The 25,817-nt window shown below is 41.3% G+C and overlaps 1 protein-coding gene across 6 annotated transcripts in view; it reads right to left on the bottom strand.

Moving 5' to 3' along the window:
- PTPRB (protein tyrosine phosphatase receptor type B) overlaps window positions 1-25,817 on the bottom strand; it is a 121,960-nt gene that overhangs the window by 10,168 nt on the left and 85,975 nt on the right. For all 6 annotated transcript variants that reach the window (XM_016191292.2, XM_060194941.1, XM_060194940.1 and 3 more), the window contains 12 exons: window positions 24,948-25,191; window positions 19,593-19,699; window positions 16,295-16,394; window positions 14,782-14,865; window positions 14,649-14,666; window positions 14,444-14,525; window positions 13,724-13,814; window positions 12,676-12,752; window positions 10,403-10,537; window positions 7,380-7,502; window positions 6,782-6,945; window positions 3,937-4,072 (listed from right to left, as the gene is read on the bottom strand). In XM_016191292.2, coding sequence (XP_016046778.1) covers window positions 3,937-4,072; window positions 6,782-6,945; window positions 7,380-7,502; window positions 10,403-10,537; window positions 12,676-12,752; window positions 13,724-13,814; window positions 14,444-14,525; window positions 14,649-14,666; window positions 14,782-14,865; window positions 16,295-16,394; window positions 19,593-19,699; window positions 24,948-25,191 — 1,361 coding nt within the window. The remainder of the gene's footprint in view (window positions 1-3,936; window positions 4,073-6,781; window positions 6,946-7,379; window positions 7,503-10,402; window positions 10,538-12,675; window positions 12,753-13,723; window positions 13,815-14,443; window positions 14,526-14,648; window positions 14,667-14,781; window positions 14,866-16,294; window positions 16,395-19,592; window positions 19,700-24,947; window positions 25,192-25,817) is intronic.

Genomic DNA, 25,817 nt, shown 5'->3' with positions numbered 1-25,817 from the left:
ACAAGCAACAGTTGAAAGAATCAACTATCACCAAGCCTGCCCTGAAAGAAGTTCTGAAAGGTCTCCTATAAACAGTCAGACCACCATAAATAGGCCACATACATATCAGAACACTCTAAAACTCTACAAGAATGGCGTTAAAATATCTTCAGTCCTTGATATCAATAAATGTCAATGGACTGAATTCACCTATTAAAAGACACAAAGTAGGAAGATGGATCAGAAAACACAACCCAACAATATGCTGTCTACAGGAAACCCACCTAACTCAACAAGACACAGACTCAAGGTAAAAGGATGGAAAACTATCCTACAAGTCAATGGCCCACAAAAAAAGGGCAGGAACAGTTATTCTCATATCTCACACGATAGACTTTAAAGTAAATAAAAATTTAAAAGATAGGGATGGACACTACTTAATGCTCAGAGGATCAGTCAATCAAGAGGACTTAACAATTATTAACATCTATGCAACCAATGAGAAGCCATCTAAATACATCAAATATCTACTGAAAGAGCTACAACAATATATTAACAGCAACACAGTAATAGTAGGGGACCTCAATACCCCACTCTCTCAACTTGACAGATCATCCAGGCAGAAAATCAATAAAGAAATAAGGGAGCAAACAGACTCTCATGCCTGAGGCTCCAAAGTCCCAGGTTCAATCCCCCACCACCACGATAAACCAGAGCTGAACAGTGTTCTGTTTAAATAAATAAATAAATAAATAAATAAATACTACAAAAATGCACATATTTTCTGGAAATTGTGAGTAGTCAAATGTAGCTAAAATGTAGGGTGCATGGTTCATAGAAACCTGCTGCAGGGATCCCACAGATGGGGATGAGATAATCATTCCTCCAACTCACCATCATTTCCTTCTCACAGGAAACATGAGAATGACAGGGTGTGAAGGCCACTTATTGTATTATTTATTTCATTGTATTTATTAATTGGATAGAGACAGCCAGAAATCAAGAGAGGTGGGGAGATGGAGAGGTAGAGAGACAGAGAGACACCTTTAAAACCGCTTTACCTCTTGCAAAGCTTTCCCCCTTCAGGTGGAGACCAGGGAATCAAATCTGGGTCTTTCTGCACTGTAACATGTGTGCTCAACCAGGTGTGCCACCACCCGGCCCACCTATTATTCTTTAACAAGTCGTTGCTCTGAGCTTCTCTCAGAGTCAGGCTGCAAATGTACCATAAGTAGGTCATAAGAAGGAGGGACACCCTTGAAAATGTCTTAAGTTTTTGTTTAGAAATGTTTGCTTTTATAGATAGATAAAGACACAGACACAAATTAGAGACAACTCAAATCTGTGACCTGGGGGAGAACTGTTTCAATTTTCACTGGAGGAGGATGGGGACATAGAACTCTGGTGGAGGGAATGGTATGGAAGTATGCCTCTATTATCTTATAATTTTATAAATCAGTATTAAGTCACTAATACAAAATTTAAAAAGAAATGTTTGCTCTTTGATTTATTCAAATTCATGTCCTTTTAAAAATTACTTTTTTTTCATGAAAAAGAAAGAGAGAAAGGCCAGTGCATCACTCAGCTCTGGCATGTGTAGTGCCAAGGATCGATCAGACCCAGGACACAAAGAATGCAAGTCCTGTGCTCTCCAGTCCCATGGCGCTATATCCCCTCCTTGTGTCCTTTTGCATATCAAATAAGACAGACTAAAGTTGAGGCTGACTGTCCTCATGATCCCAGAAAATAATATAAGAGCCCAGAATATCCTCCTTGCCTTCCAACATTACTTTGGTACTCATTTCCAGTACCACGGTGCCAAGCTGATACTGGGGCCAGAAACTCCGAGACTATAGACCAAACCCTCCATGGGGAAGGAGTCAAGGCAAGACAGATAATGTTTATATATTACTGAGTAACAGGAAAAAATGAAAGAGAAAATATTTATCATACTAGAAGGAAAAGGATAAGAGGGCTCTGAACTCTAGCTCCATCAGCACCCAGAGAGGAGGAAAAGGAGAGGGACATTTGGATGTAGCAATGGTGTCATGAGTGGCTTGGAGGAGAAGAGAGGACTGGACCTGGTAGAAATAGGGGGAGATTATGTACAAATGTAGACAGATAGTTGGAGAGATTATGGTTGGCCTATGTCTGCAACCTTAGGAGAACTGTGGTAGCTTGCAGTGGAGGAGAGTGGGGATTCAGAACTCTGGTGGTGGCAATAGTATGGAATTAAACTCCTGTTGACATGTATTTTGTAAATCAATATTAAATCATTAAAAAGTTAAAAAAATATTTATCATACTATAATATTTAGAATAATAATGATAGTATGATGATATTTTAAAGACTCTTTATCTGATATAGATGAATATATGTGTGTGTGTGTCCATTTGAGCATGTACACATATATAGAGTATTTAAGAATGGGATGATGTGATAAATCGGATTTAATTTAAAATATCCCAATGAAGTCATGGGGCAGGGAAAATAGTGTATGTGGGATGCAGATTGTAGGAACTGGGGTTTGGATATATTGAAATTCACTATATCATTTCCTTTAGCATTTTGTATTTAAAAGATTCCCTAATAAAATACTAAAAAAAAAAAAATTACAATTGTGCCCAGACCAAGGCAGTAATGTTGACAGTAATCATGCTCTTGTGGTCACTGTAGCAATGATGTCTGTGATTTTCCAAATGCATTATGGGACATGACACCTTCAGATGTGTGCTATATAAGGAATCAATGAATAGCAGGTTTTCGGGAACAGCAAGTTCAGGCAAGTTCCAGGAGAGCCTCTGCTGCAGGCTGTCCCAATTTTGAGGAGCACTGCCCTGAACACTGTTATCATGTGGACCATGACTAAGAGGAAACAGCAACATGGAGAGCTTTGTGGGGTTGGTTTTTTTTGTTTGTTTGTTTGTTTTTGACTAAGGGACTCTGTTATAGGGGTTATTTGCTTATGAGAGTTATTTGGGAAACAAGGATAAAAGAACATGGCTGTGGAAGGCAATTATATGTGACAGGCTTGGTCTGTGTCTGTGGGTGAGGGGTGGGGTGGCAAAAATCTGATTTTGAGGTTGTGGGGCAGTGGACTCAGTGACTCAGACTTGAAATTCTCTAGACCAGGATTCAAGTCCCATATTAACCACTTCATAGTTATGTAAAGCCCTTTGGTCACTCAACTTCCATTTTGTTATTGTTGCTTTCTTTCCTTTTTTTTTTTTTTTTTTTGCCAGGGTTTGACTGCTCTGGGCTGACATATATGCTAAGACAGAGAGGGTTAAGAAAGCACAGCACCAAAGCTTTTTTCCAATGGTGGGGTCTGAGCTTGGCCTTGGATCACACTCATGACAAAGCAACACAAGAGTCATTTTGCCATCCCTGCACTTCAGCTTTCTAGCATGGAAATGAAAAAGCAATTCTGTACTTCTCTTATTTGGTGTTTTTGAAAAATGCAACAAGCTAACATGTTCAACAATGCCCATCAAATCTCAAAGGACTGTATAAATGGATGTATGTCTCCTTTACAATCAATGCATACTCTTTCTGCGTCTCCAGGGAAGGAGGTTATGCTGGAATGGGCTAAAAGTGGAAGAGACTGGAGTCTGTTTGCTCTTTACTACTTGACATTTTGTCCTCACCCATCAGCCCATGTTAAAATGACCTTCAAGCTGAACTGATTTAGCCTTCCCCCGGCCTCTGTGTAGTATCAGTCTAAAAGATCTACCTTTCTTCCTACCTCCTGAAAAATATGGGCAATCAACTCAGTAGGGCACTGAAATCTGTTTCAAAGCAAATCCTAGGAAACATCTGTGGCCAGTTCTTATTTTCTTTCTCTTTCTCTTATTAATGAGCTGTGGTTATTTCTCCTTGTCAAAGCAAAGTCCTAGACATTTAGGACTCAGAGGGTGGCAGAGAGGGTGTCAGTGGCCTTCAATCTGTCACACTTACCTCAGTTTGGACCATGTGAACCCGGTGAAGTCTTAGGTCATGAACTGCTCCATAGATGTCCACAGAGTCCTTGAAGTCTAATTGCTGGAGAATTCGATCCAGTGCCATAAAGGTTCCGGTCCTACCCACACCAGCACTAGAAGGAATAGCAAAGGAGGACTGAGTGTTTTGTGAAACTGGCTTCTCAGAACTACATCCAGAGACTAGCAAAATTTATCTATTTCCCTTCAGAGTTATGGGAGAATGTAGGGAAACCTCTCTCTCCGTCCCCTTCCCTTTTCTTTTTTCTTTCCTTTTCTTTTTTCTTTCACCTCCAGGGTTATCACTGGGGCTCGATGCCTGCACTATGAATCCACTGCATCTGGAGGCCATTTTCTTCCTTTACTAGGTTAGGAAGGGAGAAATTGAGAGAGGAGGGGAAGGTAGAGAGGAGGAGAGGAAGATACACACCTTCAGAACTATTTCACTTATGAAGTGACCCCCCTGCAGGTGGGGAACTGGGGACTGGAACTAGGATCCTTGCACAGGTCCGGGCTACTTCTTTCTTTAATGTATTTTCTTTTTTTTAAAAATTTTATCTTTATTTATTTGATAGAGACAGCCAGAAATCAAGAGGGGAGGGGAGATAGTGAGGGAGATAGAAAGAGAGACAATTGCAGCACTGCTTCACCACTTGCAAAGCTTTCCCACTGCAGGTGGGGACTTGGGGCTTGAACCCGGGTCCTTATACACTGTAACATGTGCCCTTAACCAGGTGTGCCACCACCTGGTTCCATCTTTTAATGTATTTTCTCAAAGAAATAAAACCGAGTGCTCAAGCCTTCCATCTCTTTCTCCATCCTTCCTCTACTTCTCTCACCCCATCAAGGAGAAGCATCATTGCTTTCACACTTTTTCTACATACATGGAAATCTACACACAATGTATTCATGTCATGTGATTCTGCAGCTTGCTGAGATGGTGAAATGCTTTATGGCCTTTTGCCAACTTAAAAAAAAAGTTTATATATTTAGCAATGAAAGGAGGTAGAGAGAGAGAGAGAGAGAGAGAGAGAGGGGACACTAGAGAATCACTCTGGCACATGGCAATGCTGAGAACTGAACTTGGCACCCTACACCTGAGAGTCTAAGGCTTTATCCACTGAGCCACCTCTTGGTCTGTCTTTGCCAGTTTTTCTAGTTAATATCATGTTTTGACATTTACATATGTTATTATAGGTGGATCTAGTTTCTTTATTCTTTATTTACTTGATAGGACAGAGAGAAATTGAGAGGGAAGGGGTGAAAAAGAGGGAGAGGGGGAGATAGATAGACACTTGCAGATCTATTTTACTGCTCATGAAATGAAGTTTCCCCACCCCCTCTGCAGGTGGGGAGTGGGGGCTCAAATCTGGGCGCTTACATACCCTCCCCTAGATCTAGTTTCTTTGAACTTCTGTAGAGTTCAGAACTGTCACTAACTGATCTACCACTCACCTACTCCCTACTGAGACTGAGCTCATGCATAGTTTCTCTCTCTCAAAAGTTGTGTTGCAGTGAGCAATTGAATCCTTGTACACAGCCACGGAGGAGTCTCTGTGTTATTATCTAGAAACAGGATTCCTGGATCACAGGGTGTGAAGGCCTTCGACTTCTCTGGGCCTTGTCAAATCGCTCCCCAGAGTGACTGTGTACTCTGGGAACTGCTGATTCACACAGAAGAATTCATCAGTTGGCCTGTGCAAAAATGTCTTCCATTTATCAAAAAGCAGGGAAATCCTTCCTTCCTTCTCCTCCCTCCTTTTTTTCTTTCTCTCTTTCTGAGCTGAGAGCTGCCACATTTGCAGTTTCACTGCTCAAAGCTACTTTTTCATTCAGGTAAAGATAGATAGACAGACAGACAGAAAGACAAAGAAAGGAAGGGAGGGAGGTATAGACACCATGGCATGGAGTTTCTTCCAGTGTCACAGTCTGTCCCAGGCTCAAACTGGGGCTGTGTGCATAGTCACGCACATGCCCCATTCAGCAAGCCATCTCTTTGGCCCAAACAGGAGTGCCTCACATTCCTATTAAAAACACCAGGGTTCCAGTGACATATAAAACCAGGGCTCCTAGGGAGATGGGCTGATTGTGATAAAATGAATGTATTTGACATTTCTCTTACTAGCAATTTCCTCTCTTTATTTATTAGTGTCATTCAGTTACAGCTATCAAAGTGGTGCAGCAAACATTAATTAGCTAAACACCAGGCTCCCCAGAGAGAGAGAGAGGGGAGATTGCTAGTTAGACTGACACACTGAAGCAAAGAGAATTCAAAAGGAAACAGAGACTCAAGAGGAAAGTTAGGTGTTACAGAGGGCATGTGCTAGGTGACCTGTAGGGGTGTCTAAATCAGGGATTGAAGGGTAATTAGAATTTACATAGGTGGAGGAGAGAAGTAAGACCATTCAAAGGAGTAAGAAAGGCAAAAAGGTTAGAAGGAGCTCCTGCTGTCTATTTCCTGGCTAAAGTGAGAGCAGAGTTTGGGGGATCTTCACTTGGGAGACGGTAAGATAGAGCCCGATTATAGAGAGCCTAAAAATCCCATAGGGACTTTTGCATTTTTGTGTGGTAAGAAAAAGAGCAAGAGGCAGAGAGAAGGATGGTATGTGAGGGTGAGAGAGAGGTGGGAGGTGAAGAAAGAAAAGGAAAATCCGTTGAAAAGAAGCGAGGTTGCAGAGGAGAAGGGAGAAGAGTGTAATTAACATGCTTTGGGGCTAGGCAGGCTGGCTGCCACAGACAAACCCTCCACCCACCACACTCCCCAGGCTCAGGCGTTTTTCTCAGCCTCCCGGCTGCCATTTTGTTGGCTCCTCAGTTTCGAGTACCTGCAGTGCACCACGGTGGGCCCGGCACCAGGGCTTCTGTTGATGTAGTCCCTGACAGTCCTCACAAACTGGATCAGGGACTGGGTGGTCTCTGGGACTCCGTGGTCTGGCCACACTGTGTAGTGGAATTGGCGGATGAGTCTGTGTGTGTCGAGTTGCTCTTCCTACAAGAGCAGAGAGGCGAATGAGGGGAGCAGCCCAACGCAGACATCCATATATGACAACCGTGGTCCTGCAGGAATTGCAATGGGCAGAAACTGCAGGAATGGGTCCAGCAAAAGTGCGATGCGGGTCACAGGTGCCCTTCCCCCCATGTTTTCCTTTTTATTTTCTTTGCAGAGTTGGGGGTCTTGCGCACGTGTTATTTCACAGCTCTAGAGCCAACCTTTTTCATTCAGACAGATGGTGAGACAGAAAAAGAGGGAGAGATACCACAGCACGAGAGCTTCCCTTGGTGTTAATGGCACTCCCATGTGGTGCTAGCACTTAAACCTAGGCTGCTCCCATGGGAAGGAACACTTATGAACTAGTGTGCTATCACTCCTGTCTCCATCTTTCTGAGCTGGGTTATTAAATCAAGTTTAACAAGCTGACATACACTGCATATCCTGAATTCCCGGATGGTCCATTCGGGCAGCACAGACTCTGAAAGCATCTGCAGGATAAGGTCCCCATAGTATAGGGAATCTTGGTCTGCTGGCCAGTAATGGTCACATTTTACCTAGAGGAAAAAAAAAAAAAAAGAACAATGAAGGACATAGGAAAAAAAAAAAAAAGAACAGTGAAGTGAGTCTAGAAGTCTGACTTCTCTGTGAATCCAGAGTTTTCTTCCTTAAAATACCTTCCTGAGCTGGAACCCAGTATCAGCTGCTAAAGCAACCTGACTCTCTGCTAAGGGCTGGCTGATGCCCCAAGTGGAGTCACCCCAGCCCTCAGGTTCTTTTGCCTTTCAGACACAGAGTTTTATTTATTTATTTTGCCCATTTCCTTAACTTTACCATCCCGATTAGTAGATAAACCAGTTTCACAACCTCTTGTTCTATTTAAGATTTAGTTTAATAATTTTTCTTTCATTTTCTTTTTAATAGGACAGAGCGAAGGGGATGCTTTACAGCAGTGAAAACAGGTCTGCAGGTGTCTATCTTTCTCTCTCCCTCTCTAGCTCCCCCTTCTCTCTCAATTTCTCTCTGTCTTATCCAATATGGTGGAAAAAATAGCTGCCAGGAGTTGTGGATTTGTAGTGCCAGCACTGAGTCCTAGCAATAACCCCGGTCGCAGAGAAAGAGAGCGAGAGAGAGGGAGAGGGAGAGAGAGAGAGAGAGGAGAGAGAGTCCTACAGCACTACTTTACTATTTGGGAAGCTTCCCCCTGTAGGTAGTGACTGGGGACTTGAACCTGGTTCTTTGTGCATGGTGATATGTACACTCCACTGGGTGTGTCACTGGCCCAACCCCATATTTTATTTTATTTTTTGCCACCAGGGTTATTGCTGTGGCTCAGTAATTGCATGACTCCACCATTTCTGGTACTTGTTTTTTTTTACTCTTCCTCCCCATCTCCCTTCCTTCCTTCCTTCCTTCCTTCCTTCCTTCCTTCCTTCCTTCCTTCTTTCCTTTCTCTCTCTCTCTCTCTCCTTTCTTTCTTCCTATCTTTCTTTTTTTCTTTCTTTCTTAGCAGGTAAGAGACAAAGTGGGAGGGAGACAAAGAGGAGAGATACCTGCAGCACTGTTTTATCACTTGTGAAGCTTCCTCCCTGCAGATGTGGACAGAAGGCTTGAATTCAGGTTCTCGTGCAAGGTAATGCGTGTGCTTTATCAGGTGAGCTGCTACCCAGCTCCCAATCTCTAGTCCTTTCTGAAGAAAACTCTGGCTAAGCAAAGGAGTTATTGTCTTCTTGGCCCAGTTTTTTTATTTTTTTATTTTTAAGATTTATTTACTCATTTCTATCTTTTAAAATTTTAATTAGTGATTTAATATTGACTTACAAAATTATAAGAAAACCAGAGTTTAATTCCACACCTTTCCCACCACCAGAGTTCTGTGTCCCCATTCCCTCCACTGGAAACTAATTAGTTCTCCCAAGATAACAGATGTGTCTATAACTCTCTCTCTCTATTTATTTGTATTTGCCTATTTTTTTTTTTATGGTCCTACTGTCTCTTCTTTTCTAACTCACACAACTACTTCTGAGTGCCCCTCCCCTTTTTTTCTTTTCTTCTCTTTCTGGATCCTGATGGAACTGGAGTTCAGCGTCCACTAGTCATTTTCCTCTCTCATTCATCCCCTCTGGGAGTATAGACCAAAATTCTTTATGGGGTGCAGAAAGTGGAAGGTCTGGGTTTTGTAATTGTTTCTCCGCTGGACATGGGTGTTGAGAAGTCGGTCCATACTCCTAGGTTGTTTGTGTTTTATCATCACTGTTCTGATCTGAACTGAGGGCCATAAGCCAAGTGATTTAGCCAAGCCCATGTTTTGCAGAAGGACGGGAGAAAAGAATTGTGAGTATATATATATAATTGAGCATAAATATAGGGCACTGTCGATGTAATCTCTCGTAAACCTCAAAGTAATTATATAAAGTAGAGAATTGAAAGCACCATTACCAGAGAGCCTTGCTTAATTTGTCCTGATAACTGATTTACTCAGTGTCTACAGACACAGCCTAATGTTTGCTTTTTGTTTTCTGAAGGCAGGGAAGGGCAGTAGCTCTGGTCAGGAAGTTTCTTTCTATATACACTAAAGGAGGGCCAGACAAGGAGCTGGGTGATTTTCTTAATCATGGGCACTTCTGCTCATCATTCTTCAAGTGGAAAACTGTTGAGTAGCATTTCAGATTCAGAAACAGAGTTAGGTTACATCTGTATTTACTGGGAGAGCCTTATTATTATTATTTTTTTCCACCAGCGTTATCACTGTGACTCTGTGCCTGCATAACTCCACCATTCAGGAGGCCACCTTTTTAATTTTATTTATTACTATTAAATTATATTTATTTATTTATATTGCCACCAAGTTTACTGGTGGGACTCAGTACCTTGAATCCACCACTCCCAGCAGCCATTTCTTTCTTTTTTTTGTTGACAGAGACAGAGAGATTGCGAGGGAAAGGAGAGACAGAGAGGGAGAGAGAAAGAGAGAGACCGGCAGCACTGCTTCACCGCTTGTGAAGCTTCCCCCCCTGCAGGTGGGTTCTTGCACATGGTGATGTGTGCATTTTACCAGATGGCATTTCTCCTTCCTTCCTTCCTTCCTTCCTTCCTTCCTTCCTTCCTTCCTTCCTTCCTTCCTTTTTTTTTGTTGATAGAGAGTGTGACAGATTAGAGAGGGGACAGAGATACAGAGAGAAGGAGAAATACTGGAAGCACTATGCTACCACTTGCAAAGCTTCACTGCAGACGGAGGGAGACCAGGGGTTTAAACTTGGGTTCTTATACATGGTCTGTGTGTGCTCCATTGACCCTCTTTTTAAAGCCTTTTTATGACGGAGGGGCTTCATTCACTAACAATGTTCTCACATGTGCTGTACTTGGCTTTTGTGGGGTTTGACTTTTGAAGGCAGGACAGAATCTCAGCCAGGTGGCAGAAAGCAACAGCAGGAAGTCAAGAAGCCTATTTACTTACTCGGCCCTTCTCCACACACTGGGTCACCATGACGATGTTGTGAACATTCTGCTCCCATGCCATCTTCCAGAAGTCATCTTTGGTGCCGGGAAGAGGTCCCTGAGTGGCGATGTATTCTCTTCTGAAGTTGTTGCCCTGTGATGAGTTTACAATATGAGATTCAGAAACAATGGGCCTCTTTAGAACTATAAATAAAGTGTTGGCTCTGCAGATGAGGTGATAGGGAGGTCTTTGCCGGAACCTGACTTGAGCAAAAGATACAAGGGTTAAGGCCCAGGAACAGGAAGGACAAAAGCTGGAACATTGAACTTGTATTAAAAGCTAAATCTTCTGGGTCTGTTCTAAAAGGCAATGGAGGACTTCAGGCAATGATTTAAGAAATGAGACATATTTCAGAAATATGAGAAATATTGGGTCATTGACATTAGAATAGGGTTGGTGAGAGATGCCAGGGAAATGAAGCTGAAGGGAAGGTAGGCCACTGTTTTTGAGATTATACCACGTAAGGCACCATGAAACAGCCTTGGGCTTCGGTAGATCTGATTAATCCTAACCACCCCTCTATGAACCAGGATACTTTCACTCACTCACTCCACCCTCAAGCAATACAGCTCTACATGTGGATCTTATTCCAAATTCTTGCTTTCCTTTCCTCTCTTTTCACTTTCTAGATGATGTCACATTAGCCATATCCCTACCCAGCCCAGCCAAACTCTCTTTCTCCTTTGGTTAATCCTTACGTCTCCTCTTGCTCTACCGAGTCTAATTTTTCTCTCTGCTGTACAATATTCTGTGGATAGAAGCATCAGTGACAACCTCTAGCCTCTTGCTACTCAGAAAGTAGTCTAAATAAGCAGTTTGGAGATCACCTGGAAGTATATTGGAAATACACAGTCCAAGGTCTCCCCTGCTGAACCAGAATCTGCACTTTACTTAGACCCTCAGATGATGTGGATGTATGTTCATGTATGTGAAAGCACTGGCTCAGAATGTTTCTCATGGCCTTGTCTGGTCGTTTCATGACACCCAATTCTGCCAAGTCTGTGGAGAGTTCCTCTATAGTCGGCAATCCATCTGGCTCTGGCTCTGTACACAGCTCAGTGTTGGGATTATACCTCACTTTAAAACAAATTTTTAGATGTTTAAATGAAACTACTTTTATTTTTATTGGATAGAGACAGAGAGAAACTAAGCAGAGAGCTAGAGAAGGAGAGAAACAGATACCTAAAGCCCTGCTTCACCACTCATGAGGCCTTCCCCCTGCAGGTGGGGACCAGGGACTTGAACCTGAGTCCTTGAGCACTGTAATGTATGCACTTAACCAGGTATGTCACCTGGTCAACTTTTTCTTTTTAAGTGCAGCACTGGGGAAATGAACCCAGGGCCTCATGCATGCACAGTAGGACTGAGTGACTTCCCTGATTCATTGTTCTATTATTGGGTTGTTGGGAAGATTATTAAATACTATTTCTATGTTTTTCTATGCAAAAAAATGTCATTATTTTTCTGATACCCAGGTGTTTTCAAGAGAGAATATGTGTGTGTGTGAGGGGTGGGAGAGAGATCCAGCACCATTCCATTAATTCAAGATGCTGCTTCTAAGCTGCCTATGGCTCTTCCAAGTCTTTTGGTGCCAGGCCTCAAATCTAGGTCCCCATACATAAGATACATGTCTTACCAGGAGAGCTGTCTCCTGACCTCTATACTTAGCCAGTAATTATGAGTAGGGATATGTTTATTTGTGGTGAATATTATTATCCTTATAGAGGGAGGGAAATGAAGGTCCAAAAAGGTAACAAGAGTCAGCGAGGAACAGAGTTGGAATTCCAGCCTGTGTCTCTGACCTCAAAGTTTTCCCCACTATGGTGTGTTATAGGAAGTTGGCAAAACACTACCCAAATCAGAGCCCAGAGGTCTGACTCAATCTTGTTGTGCCTATGGTTTTCAGAAATCCATATAACTTTGAATCACCTTTCCTAGCTAGGCAGCTTTAGCAGTAGGTGCAGCTTTCTTAGAGAATTATAATCTTGGCTAAGAACTGCAGAAGGCAGTTTTGAAAATGCTTCTTGGACTCCTGGTAACCTCCTGTGACTATAGTCACTGTGAACAATGATGGCAGCGATGATGGCAATAGACACCCTGTATTTGGATGGCAATTTACCATGGTCTCTCTAAATCTTTGTTTTCTGACCTGGGAGCAATGGGGATATTTATGAGAAAAGGTGTCTCTGGTTTGGTCGCCCACCCCAACTGTATCCAGGGTGCTGTCTTACAGGGATGTAGCTGGCATTGATGTAGTCAGAGCAGGGGTCATCATCCACGTTGGACAGCTTCACTCGAGAGGCATCATCTGGGAGCAAGTTAATCAAGAGAGATAATGTCAGTCTTTGGGTGATCTTCAACATTCTTAAAGTAATTATTATTTTTATTCTTATTGGACAGAGACAGAGAGAAATTAAAAGGGGATAGGGAGAAAGAGAGGGAGATACAGAGAGACACCTGCAGCCCTGCCTCACTGCTTATGAAGCTGCAAACCTGCAGGTAGGGACCAGAGGCTTGAACCTGGGTCCTTGTGCACTGTCGTATGTATGCTTAAGCGGGTGTGCCAGCACCTGCCCTCTGATCTTCAACTTTTTTGGTATTTGATGTGCATCAGTTTGACCCCTACAACAACCTCACAGGGAGGTATTCTCATCTTCATTTTACAGAGAAGGCTCACATAGGATAACTAACTTGCCCCAGGTGACATGGCTGGTCCGGTCAGCTTCCTTTCACTGCTGGGACAAATACAACCTGAGAAAAATCACCTTCTTTTAAAGAATAATAATTAAAAAAAAACCATTATTTTTCTAACCAGAGTGTCATTAAGTTCTAGCTACCGGTGACACCAGGGATTGAAACTAGGACTTCTTACATGCAAGTCCTCTATGCTACCTCCCTAGCCAGAAAAAGCACCTTCTATTGCTTCATCTATCAACATAAAGCTAATAATAATGAAATAAATAAATATAAACAATAGCTGACTAGTGACTTTGTTAAGTAAATTCAGTTAATCCTTGCTATTAATCCTGCTACTACTCTTAGTCTTTCAAGAAGATGCCACAGGGCTGTGCCATGAAATGTGAATAACATTAAAGTCTCACATAACTAGAATTTAAGTATGTTGTTTGCCTTCTGGGAAGAAATTCTATGCTATACAACTCAGTTCTTTCTCAAGGCATTTGGAGTTTCAGTCTTCCACTTCCAGCACTATCACTTTACTCTCGGAAAAAAGAAAGGGCCAGAGGATGACAGTGTTACAAATTTCATCACAAAACTCACAGGGCAATATATTGTTGTATCGATTTTTCCCTCTATTCTCTGGCAAGAGTGCAATGTCACACGACTGGTTTCGACCCACATCTTTTAAGTCCTGTTAAGTAAAAATGGGGGAATATAGAAGAGAATAAGGCAAATCATTAGATCCTTGAGATACATGATGGTATAAGAATATGTATACAAGGTATTATTTATGGGACTCCACAAGCAATTGTCATGTGCTAACTCTGGTCCCTACAACATCACCATGGGTAGTTTTGATCATTTCCATTTCACAGATGAGGCTCAGTCAAGATAACTAATAACTTGCTCCAAATCACATAGGTGGTAAAAGTTGGGAATGGATCCCAAAGCCTGGGCACTTTTCACCTGGTCACTCTGTCACCCAGTCAGGCAAATGGTCAAGTTAAATAAATAACTTACAACAGTGGGTTTGCATTTGAGGTTTGCTCATCTGACTTGCCATCAGGTCCAGGCCGCACTCTGCTGTGTTGCTCTGGAGATGGGTCTGGTCTCTGAGACTAAGTGGTTTTATCATGCAGGGAATGCGATCTGGCATGAAAGAGCACTCAACTGAGCTCCTAAGCATCAGCTTAATTCCTGATACCACTCAGCCTGTGTTTACACAGCATAGGTGTGTGCGACAGGCAGAGGAGTGGGTGGAGAGTGGGAGTTACTCTTAAGGACCAGCAGTATGAAAGTGTCATTGGATCTGAGTTGTACCTCGTATTCCTTAGAGAGAAGGTAGTTGGAGTCAGCCTGCAGCTTCATAAAGTGTCCTTCAAACTGATTAACCTTTATTGGGCTAGAGTTAAAAAAATATAACAGAAAGGAAAGAAAATTACCAATGAAGAGGGACATGCCATAATCAGTTTGGATTATATTTCAAAAGCAGATAATGTAGCAATTAAGGAGGTCTTTCTCTTACCAAGAAGTTTTCCGGTTGCTGTAAAGTAGAATCAAAAAACAGAAAAAAAGAAAGAGCTCATTAGCAGATCTCACAGAATACAGTCAACTTATCTTTCAATATATTTAAATATGAAGATAAATGTGGCCCTCACCCTTTCTGGCCCAGGTTCAAGTGGACAGATAATGGTCGGTCTCGGCGAATGCTGAGGCGGGCAGAAGGCCTCTCTCCACCATGGCTGAAACAGAAGGAGAAAATTTATATTCTGATGGTGAAACTTGATTTAAACCATCTCTCCAATTTATGGGAAGCCTGTGTGTGTTTTGCAGATATGCATTTCTCAATATGCAAGTAGATTTATACTCAGCCAACATATCTTTGAGGGAGGGGAAGGAAAGGAAGAACATAAAGAAGAAATAGATTTTTTTTTTTTCCCACTTCAGATCCCTACAAGAGCTGAAGATTTGTCTTCTGGTTTTTGGCTACAGGTCATAATCACTTCCTACACTCTCAATAAAACTTCTGTTTTTTTTTTTGTTTTTGTTTTTTAAAAACAGTAAACTTCAAATGCAAGACATGGCTGCAAAAGTGAAGATAAACTACCAAGTAAAAAAAAATTCCCCAAAAGAAGAGGGCATGCTACTAGAGCTTTTGCTTGTTGATTCTTTTGTTCTATTCTTAAATTAGCATGATAGATAGGAGCCACGAAGTGGTGATGTCAACTGTGCTTTCCAATATATTTTGGAAAAGCATCTGGGCACACAGTTTGCAGACTTGTCTTTTTTCAAGTCTTGACATACACACACACACACAGAGAGAGAGAGAGAGAGAGAGAGAGAAAGAGAGAGAAAGTTTTCTTTTAGTCCTTGTGTAAAAGGTATTAAACATTCAAATGAAGTTACAGATGTTCTAGGGAGGAAGAAACCCACCACTGGTATGTGGGGAGATTGAAGGAAGTGATGGTGGATTTAGGGTTTGACTCTTAGTTTTTGGCTTGATTCTTGTTTTTTGTTGAGAAATAAAAGGACTTAACCAGAGAAATAGTTATTTTGTCTTTTTTTTTTTTTCCTCCAGGGTTAATGCTGTTACTTGGTGCCTGCACTACAAATCCACTGCTCCTGGAGGCTATTTTTTCCCATTTTTCTTGCCTTTGTTGTTATTATTGTTATTGCTGTTGTTGTTGCTGGATAGGACAGAAAGAAATTGAGGGAGGAGGGGAAGACAGAGAAGGGGTGAGAAAGAGAGACACCTGCAGACCTGCTTCACCAATTGTGAAGCTGCAGCTGGGGAGCCGGGGGCTGGGACAGGGATCCTGTTGTTGCACTTAGCACCATATGTGCTCAACCCACTATTCTACCGCCCGGCCCCCATTTTGTCTTCTTTTAAAAATAAATTTGAAGATGGCCAAGTGGTGGTGCACCTGATTAAGTGCACACATTACAGTGCTCAAGGACCTGGGTTCAAGTCCCTGGTCTCCACCTGAAGGAGGAAAGCTTCCTGAGTGTTGAAGTAGGGCTGCAGTTCTATCTCTGTCTCTTTCCCTCTTTATATCCCCCCTTCCTTCTCAATTTCTCTGTTTCTAGCTAATAAATACATAAATCAATTAAAATAAAAAAGAAACTTAAAAACATATTTGAATATGTTTTTATATTTGTCTTTATACCCACCTTGCTTTCTGTCTGCAGATGAATAAGGCAACAACAGCCACCAGCATGCCAATTAAGAACAGACCTGCGCTCACGCCTTCAATGACTCCAAACAAAGGCTCTGTATAAACAATAAACCCAGGTGGGGAAATGAGTGCTAAAAGACCAGTAAGAGTGCTACTCAAACCCTCCCTTAGAACATCATCACGGGACGGCAACAACAATGTTCACAGTGAAGCACTGGCTATCTAAGTGACAGCTGTGTGCAGATGACACACTTCCTGCTACCTGGATTAGCAGGTCACGCACTACCCTTAGGAAGTTCGTTGTATTTGGTTTATAAAGAATTCTGTACTCAGTATTTATATGTAAAGTCTAGGATAAAGGCCAGAAGTTATCCACAGGGATAGAAACACTAATTCACTTGATTCATTCAGCACAAGTCATATAGAATTTGGGGCTTTGAAAAATCCAGGAAATTATTATCTGGTATGTTACTGCCACAGGGAGTTTTTGAGCAGGTAAGTAAGAGTCTAGTTTTTTTCATCATACACTTAATCAGTTTTGCAAATATAACCACATGCATCTTCTTTCCTCCCTCCCTCCCTCCCTTCCTCCTTTCCTCCCTCTCTTTTCTCTTTCTCCCCTCCCTTCCTCCCTCCTTCCTCCTCCCCTTCCTCCTTCCCTTCTTCCATCCCTTCCTCACCACTTAACTCTGGTTTATGGTGGTGTGGGGGATTGACCTTTGGACTTCAGAGCTTCAGATGTGAATGTCTTTTGCATAACTATTATGCTATCTCCCCCACCTACCCCACTCAGTTTTAGAATGTTTTCTTCACTTCGCAAAAGAAATACCATGCCCTTTAAGCAATCATTCAACGTTCTTCTTTCTCCCTAGTCTATGACAACCACTATTCTACTTTCTGTCCTTGTAGATCTGCTTATTCTGGACATTTCATTTAAAATGAATCATAAATATGTGGTCCTTTTTGACTGACTTCTTTCACTAGTATAAAGGTTCTTCTGAAGCTTCACTCTTGTTGCAACATATGCCAATATTTCATTATTTTTTATGGTTGAGTAATATTCAGCTCATGCAGCATGGGGTTATCTCTATTTTGGTTATGCTGCCATGAATGATGAATGTCCATGTATCACTTTTTTTTTTTTTTAACCAGAGCACTGTTCAGCTCTGACTTATGGTGGTGTAGGGGACTGAACCTTGGACTTTGGAGTGTCAGGCATGAGAGTCTCTTTTCATAACCATTATGATATCTACCCCCCAACCTCCATGCACAATTTACTAGGTGGATATATTTTCAATTCTTTTGAGCATATGAGTATTTGATTAGAAACGAGTATGTTAGATGGCACTTCTGGGCTTAACTATAGGAAAAATTGTTTTCTAAAGCACATATACCACTTTAAGTTCTGACAAGCTATTTAGAAGGGTTTCTCCTTATGCTTATTACTGTTTTTATCTTATTTCTAGTAAATTTGGCTTAGCATCTTATTGTGGTTTTGATTTGCTTTTCTGTGGGGTCTCTTTTTAAAAACTTTTTATTCATGATTTAGTATTAATCTACAAAATTATAAGATAACAGGGGTATAGTTCTAGCCCTTTCCCACCACCAGAGTTCTGTGTCCCCAATCTGTGGAGCATCTTGTCATGAGCTTATAGAACATTCGTACATTGTCTTTGGAAAAATGCAGACTCACATTCTTGTTATTTGTGTTTTTATTATTGATTTGTAATGCAAGGATTCACTGCATATTCTTGATAAGTAAACCATATCAGATACACGATCTACAAACAGTTTCTCCCATCCTATGGGTTATTTTTTTCACTTCCTTTACAATCTCTTTGAAGCATAACATTTTAAACTTGTAAGTTCTACTTATCTTTATATATATATATATATATATATATATATATATATATATAGTTGCTTGTGTTGCTGGTATCATAGACAAAAAATCATTTTCCAAATTAAGGCCACAAACACTTCTAAGTTTTCTTTTTAAAGATTTATTATTTTAGATCTTATATCTAGATGTATTGTGTAGCTCATTTCTGAATCTGCATTTCCAGCCCTCAAATTTATTTATTTGGTGTTACATCTCAAGACTTAACAAGTCAATACAATCATCTTTCTTTACTATTATTTTAAAATACATAACTGCTTTTGTTAGTGGCCTACATACAATTTGTTTTCGTATAGCTACATATTAAGTAGAAACAAGTTGTTTACAAAGCCTTGACTTCACATTAAATGATAAGCAAACATTGAAATCCTCTTAGCTGCATTCGGATCCCTTTTTGGTTTGAAAAGTGGGAGATTATCCTATATTTGGTATAAATCAATGGGAGTGTCTGTGAGGCTGACTCGTATTTTGTCACGCAGCTTAAGAGACCATTTTAGCCATAGAGAGGAACTCTTTGAGACAAGTGTTGTAGTACATTGGCTACCAGGAAAGGCTCAACAGATGTTGATGTTCAGGAACAATTTCCTGAAAAGCTGTGCTATTCTCAACATAATGGTGATGTCCAGAGACAAGTGTGAAGGTCAGGGGTTAACAGTTGCCAGAATTTCAGCTCTACTATTTTGGTTAGGCCACTTAAACTGTTGGTCCCTCAAGTCTTCACTTTTTAGGTGGGCGAAGTATTAGTATCTACCTCAAAAGACTACAGTGAGGATAGGAGAAATTGGTTAGTATATACTATTTAAAACTCAACTTCTATACAGAAGTGAGTAGTTTGTATTTATTAGCTCTTATTACTCAGTCTTCACCTAAACATACTAAGAAGTTTCTTTCATAAATTTCTATAAAGCCTTGTAAGTTAACACTTTTTTAATGGCGTGAAAGCAACATATAATAAGCAAAAGAAAAAAAAAAGTCTCAAACCCATTACTTGGAGATATTCATTGTGAAAAGTCTGTTTTTCTTTTTCTTTTTTCCTGATATATATATTCCCACATATGACTGAAAGCCTTTTGCACTCACTAATATTTTCACATGGTAAAATATTTTGGTTTGAATGATTTTCATCCATTATTAAAAAAAAAAACTCACTTCAAATAGCAAAGAGGTCAGGTACTTCTATCTTTTTTTTTTCCTAGATCAATCCCCTTTCTCTCCATTCTCCACAGAAGTTGTGTATTTCCTCTAATTCCTATTAGTTCATCATCACATAATAAGTTCCACGTGGAATCAGTGCTCCCCCACTCCCATCAGCCAATTCAGTAGACCTCCCCACTGCAGCTCCTTCCTTGGTGGTTAGAGTATGTGGGTGGATGGAAAGGTTAGTTAGCCTTACCTGACTCAGTAGTGATAGGTAAGGAGAAAAATGTGTCAGAATAGAGTGGCTTTGTGAATTCCTTCAGGTCCTCATCAAACAACTGGGTAAAAGCCCGTATGCTGATTCTGAAAAGAAAATCAATTTATATCAGTACAAGTAAGTGACTGATCCCACAGTAGGGTTGGCTTAAAATTGCATTCAAGGAGAAACTGGACAGTGTGGTCAATATGTATGCAGGGTAAGACATGACTTATGGAACTACAACGACACTAGTTTTCACCCATCCCACCCACTCACTCATTCAATATTATCAAGTTATCACGTGTTTCAGGAGATGTAATCACGAGGAAAAATTTTCTTTTATCTTGGAAGTTTCTTACTCTAGTGTTTAAATTCAGTCAATAAAAACTCATGTTAATATGGAAATCAAAGAGTAGAACAAGGTGAATGGAAAGAAATGGGGAGAAGGGATGTGGAGACAGCTTCCTGCAGCGAGGTCAGTGAAAGTTTCAATCCAAGAATGTTTGCACAGAAAAATGAAGGAAGGCATCATAGCTATGTTTTGCAGGCAAAGGGAACCAACCACTGTGAAAGGACAGGTCAGGGAAGGCTCAGTGTATTGAGAAGGATAGAATCAAGGGTGGGTCCTAACTTGGAGCTCAGTTGTGAAAACAATGGCATCAATGATAGAAATGGGGAGTCAGGGGGTCCGGGCAGTAGCACACCAGATTTGGCACACATAGTACGAAGTGCAAGGACCCATGTAAGGATCCCACTGGCTTACCACCTGCAGGGGGTTGCTGCACAAATGGTGAAACAGGTCTGCAGGTGTTCTTCTTTCTCTTTCCCTCTCTATCTCCCTCTCTTCTCTCAGTTTCTCTCTGTCCTATCCAATAAAATGGGGAAAAAATGGCCTCCAGGAGCAGTGGATTTCTAAAGCCAGCACCAAGGCAAATATATATATATATATGAGTATATATACTTACCCATATACATATGGAGTCAGATTGAGGAAAGAGGATAAGCTTTGATTGAACTGTTCCCCAACCATAAATGTCCTGTCCCTAGTTCCATAGTTTCAACTCCTCATCTACTTTTTAGTGCCCATCTAAATGGGTACCTCCAAAAAAACTTTTGAACCATAATAAAGTTATTTGCCTATACCCTTCTTATATCTTCGAATACTTCTGCCCATATTTTACACATGGGCCGACTTTCTCCTTCCTACATTAGAAACTCTCTGAAGGCAGATCCTCTGTCTTGTTTATCCTTCTATTCCCCCACAACACTTGGTCTTGTGTCTTCCACAGACCAGACCCATCTATGAAATCTATTATCAGCAGGATATATACACTATACAAAAAGTACTAGTTGTTAATAGTTATTTCAACTTTAAATGTGTCCTGGATCAGAAATTCTATAGCACAAAGTGAGAGAGCATGTGATTCAATTTCCTCCACTTGAGGAAAATGAGGTCAAGAGACGCTGTCTGTGGTCACACTGCTACTCTATTTAGAATAGAAACAAAACCAGATCAGCACTTTCCTATCTCTCAAAGTGCCCCTCACCCATGAATGTCTGCTCCTCCTCTCCCATATGGAACAACACTAATAATATACCCAGATATTAGGAAGCCAATAATGAACAGGAACATTACTTTACGTGCAAGTCAGCTGAACCTACCATCTCCCATTCTGTTCTAATTCCAATTCTCCTTTTCTCATGCCCTTTCCTATCTATTCTCCCTGGAAAAAAAAAAACCCAAACCCCAAACAAAATAAAATGCTTGACAGCACTGAGGGTAGCCACAGCGATTATCAGCTGGCACAAACTGACTTCTCTGCATCAAGCAAGAGTTCAGCGGCTACCACACAAGAGGCCATTTACCCTGTGGTTCTCCTATGTGTTTTAGGGGACATCAAGTGTTATCTGCCTGGCATGCTTGTTACTGAATTGAACCAAATGGAGAAGTACAGGAAAACTGCGTTCTAGAGAAACAAGTATGTATGGCAGGAATTAAGCTATAAAAAGAATGTGTAACTCTCCACAGAGCATCTTGGCTCATTCCCTTATTGTTCATAAAAATTCAGTGATAACTTCTGTTGTGCCAGGAACTCGCCATATTGTCTCAGAGCCAGTGTCATGCTCTGTCTCCTCTAGTAGACTGAGCTTTCATAGTCTGTGAAGATGGTAGGTTATTAAACAACGGGTTAAAAGCCACTGGTAAATGGAGGATTACAGTGGTGCAGTGACTGGGTCCTATGGAAGTGGGGCAAAGGAATGCTCGTGTACCCAGCTGAGGGCTGACTGTGGTGGTGAGGGGTTAATTAAGGCTGAACTGGCTTTTGAAAAGTGTTAATCCATTCACCCTTCCGAGGAGGGAGAGGAAAATCTCAAATCAAGTGGAAAAGATGTGAGAAGGTTTAGAAGTATAAGAGACCGCTGTCATACTGTACGGGTCTTAGAGAGAATGAGATATAGTGAAGTGCAGAGTGCACTGAGGTGAGTGGTAGCCAAGTAGGCAGGAAGGAGGAGACAGAGTTCTGTGCAACCCCATCATGGAATCATCACCTGCTCTAGTGAGTGGGAAACACTGGAAGACCTTCATGAGAAGGGACATGTCTGGGTTTGATCTGTAAGCTCCATTACTGCTCAAGACAACTTGTAATGTCCCATAGATGAGAAAAGTGAGGACTAGACAATGACAATGCTATTGACAAGTTACCACAGAGCTAAAAGATGGCAGAGGTGAAATTCAAGTGGAAGGGCTTTGCCTCAGGCCTGGGCAGGAAGAAAATTGCTGGAGGATTGGTGGGATCTGATCTGGGGGGGGGGTCTGTAGCTTCTTTCTCTTTCACTCTTTCTTAAGTGGGACAATGAGTTAATTCCCCCCCCCCCAGAATATAAACAAACAAACAACTCATGAAGAAAAAATGGCACTTGGGAGGTTTTTATTGATGCTACCTTGAACCCAAGTGACCAGGGAACTGAGACCATTGTTAAATCTGACAGGTGATGAAAGAGCCACCTGTCATGAATGTTTGCATTTCTCTTTCTGTCTGAGATCTCTCCTCCTCCAGGTAGGCTCATCGAATCTTCTCTTTAAGAAAATATCAGTGGGGAGTTGGGCAGTAGCGCAGTGGGTTAAGCACACTTGGCACAAAGCGCAAGGACCAGCATAAGGATCCTGGTTTGGGCCCTCAGCTCCCCACCTGCAAGGGAGTCACTGAAGCAGGTCTGCAGGTGTCTATCTTTCTCTCCTCCTCTCTGTCTTCCCCTCCTTTCTAGATTTGTCTCTGTCCTATGCAACGACGACGACACCAATAACTACAACACTAAAACTACAAGGGCAACAAAAGGGAATAAATAAAGAAAAAAATTTTAAAAAAGAAAATATCAGTTTGAAAAAAAAGAAAATATAATTTAGTGCATGCTTGCTGTAGAGGTGCCAACCTTGGCTGGGGTAGCAAGAGCAAGTTTGTGATGAGAGTTTTTACTGAGACTCAGGGGTGATAGCCGAAACATATAAGAGATAATTAAGATGGGACTGGAGAGACCTCATAATAGTGAAGCAAAAACACACAAAATTTTCCACCTGAGGCTCTGAGGTCCCAAGTTCAATCTTTATCACCATTATCAGCCAAAAATGAGCTGTGTTCTGGTCTATCTCTCTATATCTTTCTCTCTGTACCTCTTTCTCTTATTAAAGTAAAACAAATTAAGAAATTAAAAAAAAAAGAGTCAGTAAGACCTGGCCACCAACCAGCCAGAATAGATACTGGTTCGAGAGAACCCAGTTGACTGTAATATTCACTGGATCTCAGTTCTGCCAACACTCAACATGGAAGGCACAGCCTCCACAAACACTAATCTTGGCTGCCTAGAGCTTTATATCTAAGGTAGCAGTCTAGGATCGCCTTCCACTTGTGATGACTCTGGTTTGGGATACTCTGTACTTCTGCAGCTATCTAGTTTTTTGGAACACAATGAAGACCAAATATGACTTACTACAGCTAGAAGGGCCTGATGACTGCAGTAGTTCCTATAATACCTGAAAGTGTTGACCCTGCTTCCCTGGATCAAATCACACTGCTACTTCTTTTTGCCTGTCATACTCTCATCTTAGTGGGAGGAAAGGGTCTCCTAGTCACTCAGAGCCCCTTCCCTTCAAGAATTTTGTCTAGCACAAAGAAAGGCTACCATCTTACAGTTGATTAGGATTCTACTGTTTATATATATTACAGATTCATTATTCATCCATTTATGATTGGGCACTTGAGTTATTCCCAAATCTTGGTCATTGCTGACCATAGATGTGCATATATCTTTCCAGATATGTGCCCTGGGTTCTTCAGATATATTCTGAGAGTGGAACTGCTGGATCATATGGCAAATCTATTCTTAATTCTTTGAGAAAACTGTTTTTCATATTGGCTAGATCAATTTACATTTCTTTTAAAAAAATTTATCTCTATTTATTTATTGGATAGAGACAGCTGGAAATTGAGAGGGGAGGGGGAGATGGTAAGAGAGAGAGACAGAGAGACACCCACAGCCCTCCTTCACCACTTGTGAAGCTTTCCCTCTGCAGATGGGGACCAGGGGATTGAACCTGGGTCCTTGCACACTGTAATGTATGCGCTTAACCAAGTGTGCCACCGCCTGGCCCCTGATCAATTTACATTTCCACCAACGACGTACAAGAATTTTCTTTTCCTTTATACTTTTACCAACATTTGTTGGTTCTGGTATTTTTGGTGTTATTCTCACTGGAGTAAGGTAGTTACCAATGGTGAGGAGGAAGAAGGCGGGCAGTGGCCTGTGGTAGAGGAAGAATGGTCGGGGAGGTATTGTAACACATATTTTGAAGAGGTGTGAAACATACCCCTCACATGTAAACATTCTTTAAAACAATGTTACCTACACAACAGTGTTTTATATGGACCAGAGAACACTTTGATACTTTTTTTGTGACTCAGAAGATAAACAAATAAATGTTTTTTCCTCCTCCTTACTAAAAGTAGAAGATAAAACCTTACATACAAACACTCTGTATTTGGCCATTTTTACAGCCATTAACATTGTAAATTATTTGACTCTCACTAAAGAAATTTTGTGAGAAAGGACATTCTATTAAGAACCTTCAGTTCTTCACATAATGAATCTGAGCTTTTGCACAGTGCTGGAGGCCCTCTTTTCTTTACCTGGGATTGAGTGCAGAAACATAGGTTTCATAAATTATCAGTTAAAACGCAGAGCAGTCTGGTAACGTGGGTGATTAATCTACAGGAGCTCATGGATAGCAGAAGCCCAGATGGCTCAGCACCTTATAATGTAGCATCCCTCAAGCAAAATGAAGACAATACATCTAACCTGTAGGCAGTGCGTGGTTTCAGTGGTCCATCACAAAATTTTTGCTGATTGGGATCGCATTTTCCACCAAGGCTCTCCATCTCTGCTCCAAGCTTAATATTAAAACTTTTGGAGTTGCTGTCAGGACTTTCAGCACATTTGCTAGCAAAGTAATCAGTTTGGTACACTTGGATGGATGCATTATGTCTGTATTCCAGGTAAGAGGGTAGAGGGTGCAGCGGCTCTGGCTTCAGGTCATCGCTGCCTGGAGGGAGAAAACCCACAGTGAGGACTTGCTTGAATTTCTGTAAACTTGGCTTGATGTCTCACTAGGTTTATATGACTACCACCTCCCCCCTCTATTTCTGGTCATTTTGAGAGCAGAATCTGAGCTCAGGAAGGATGCTAGGAAATTCTCCTAATGAAATTAATCTAAATTCATTTTTTATCTAAAATAAATAAAAAGTAGGGATTGAATGTATCCAATATTCTATGTACACATACACACACACACACACACACACACACACACACACCCTGTCATCTTTCTAGGAAGTAAAATCTGTATGGGTGACAGGGTAGCTCAGTACATCAACTGATTACATGCTCCACAATTCCAGAAACCTGGACACTCCTCACAAAAAAGTCAGCTCACTTAATAATCTCTTCACCTTGCCAATAACCATTGTAGCTGAGCTAATAAGGAAATCCCTATGACCTGGGAAATAAGGAAGAGATAAATGAAATCAAGTCCAAGGCCAAAGCAGGCATCCCACCAAACACGTTCCACATGTTCCGCCAGGTCTGATAACTGCTGCATGTACAGCTCTGTTATCTTGAGTTCAGTTTAGTTCTGGCTTGAAGTTGACCCCTCATGCAGAACACTTCCCA

The sequence above is a fragment of the Erinaceus europaeus genome, chromosome 7 (assembly GCF_950295315.1).
Source record: "Erinaceus europaeus chromosome 7, mEriEur2.1, whole genome shotgun sequence".
NCBI classification, from domain to species: domain Eukaryota; kingdom Metazoa; phylum Chordata; class Mammalia; order Eulipotyphla; family Erinaceidae; genus Erinaceus; species Erinaceus europaeus.
The sequence above is the reverse complement of the archived record's forward strand: the minus strand, read 5'-3'. Positions and strand labels throughout refer to the sequence as shown.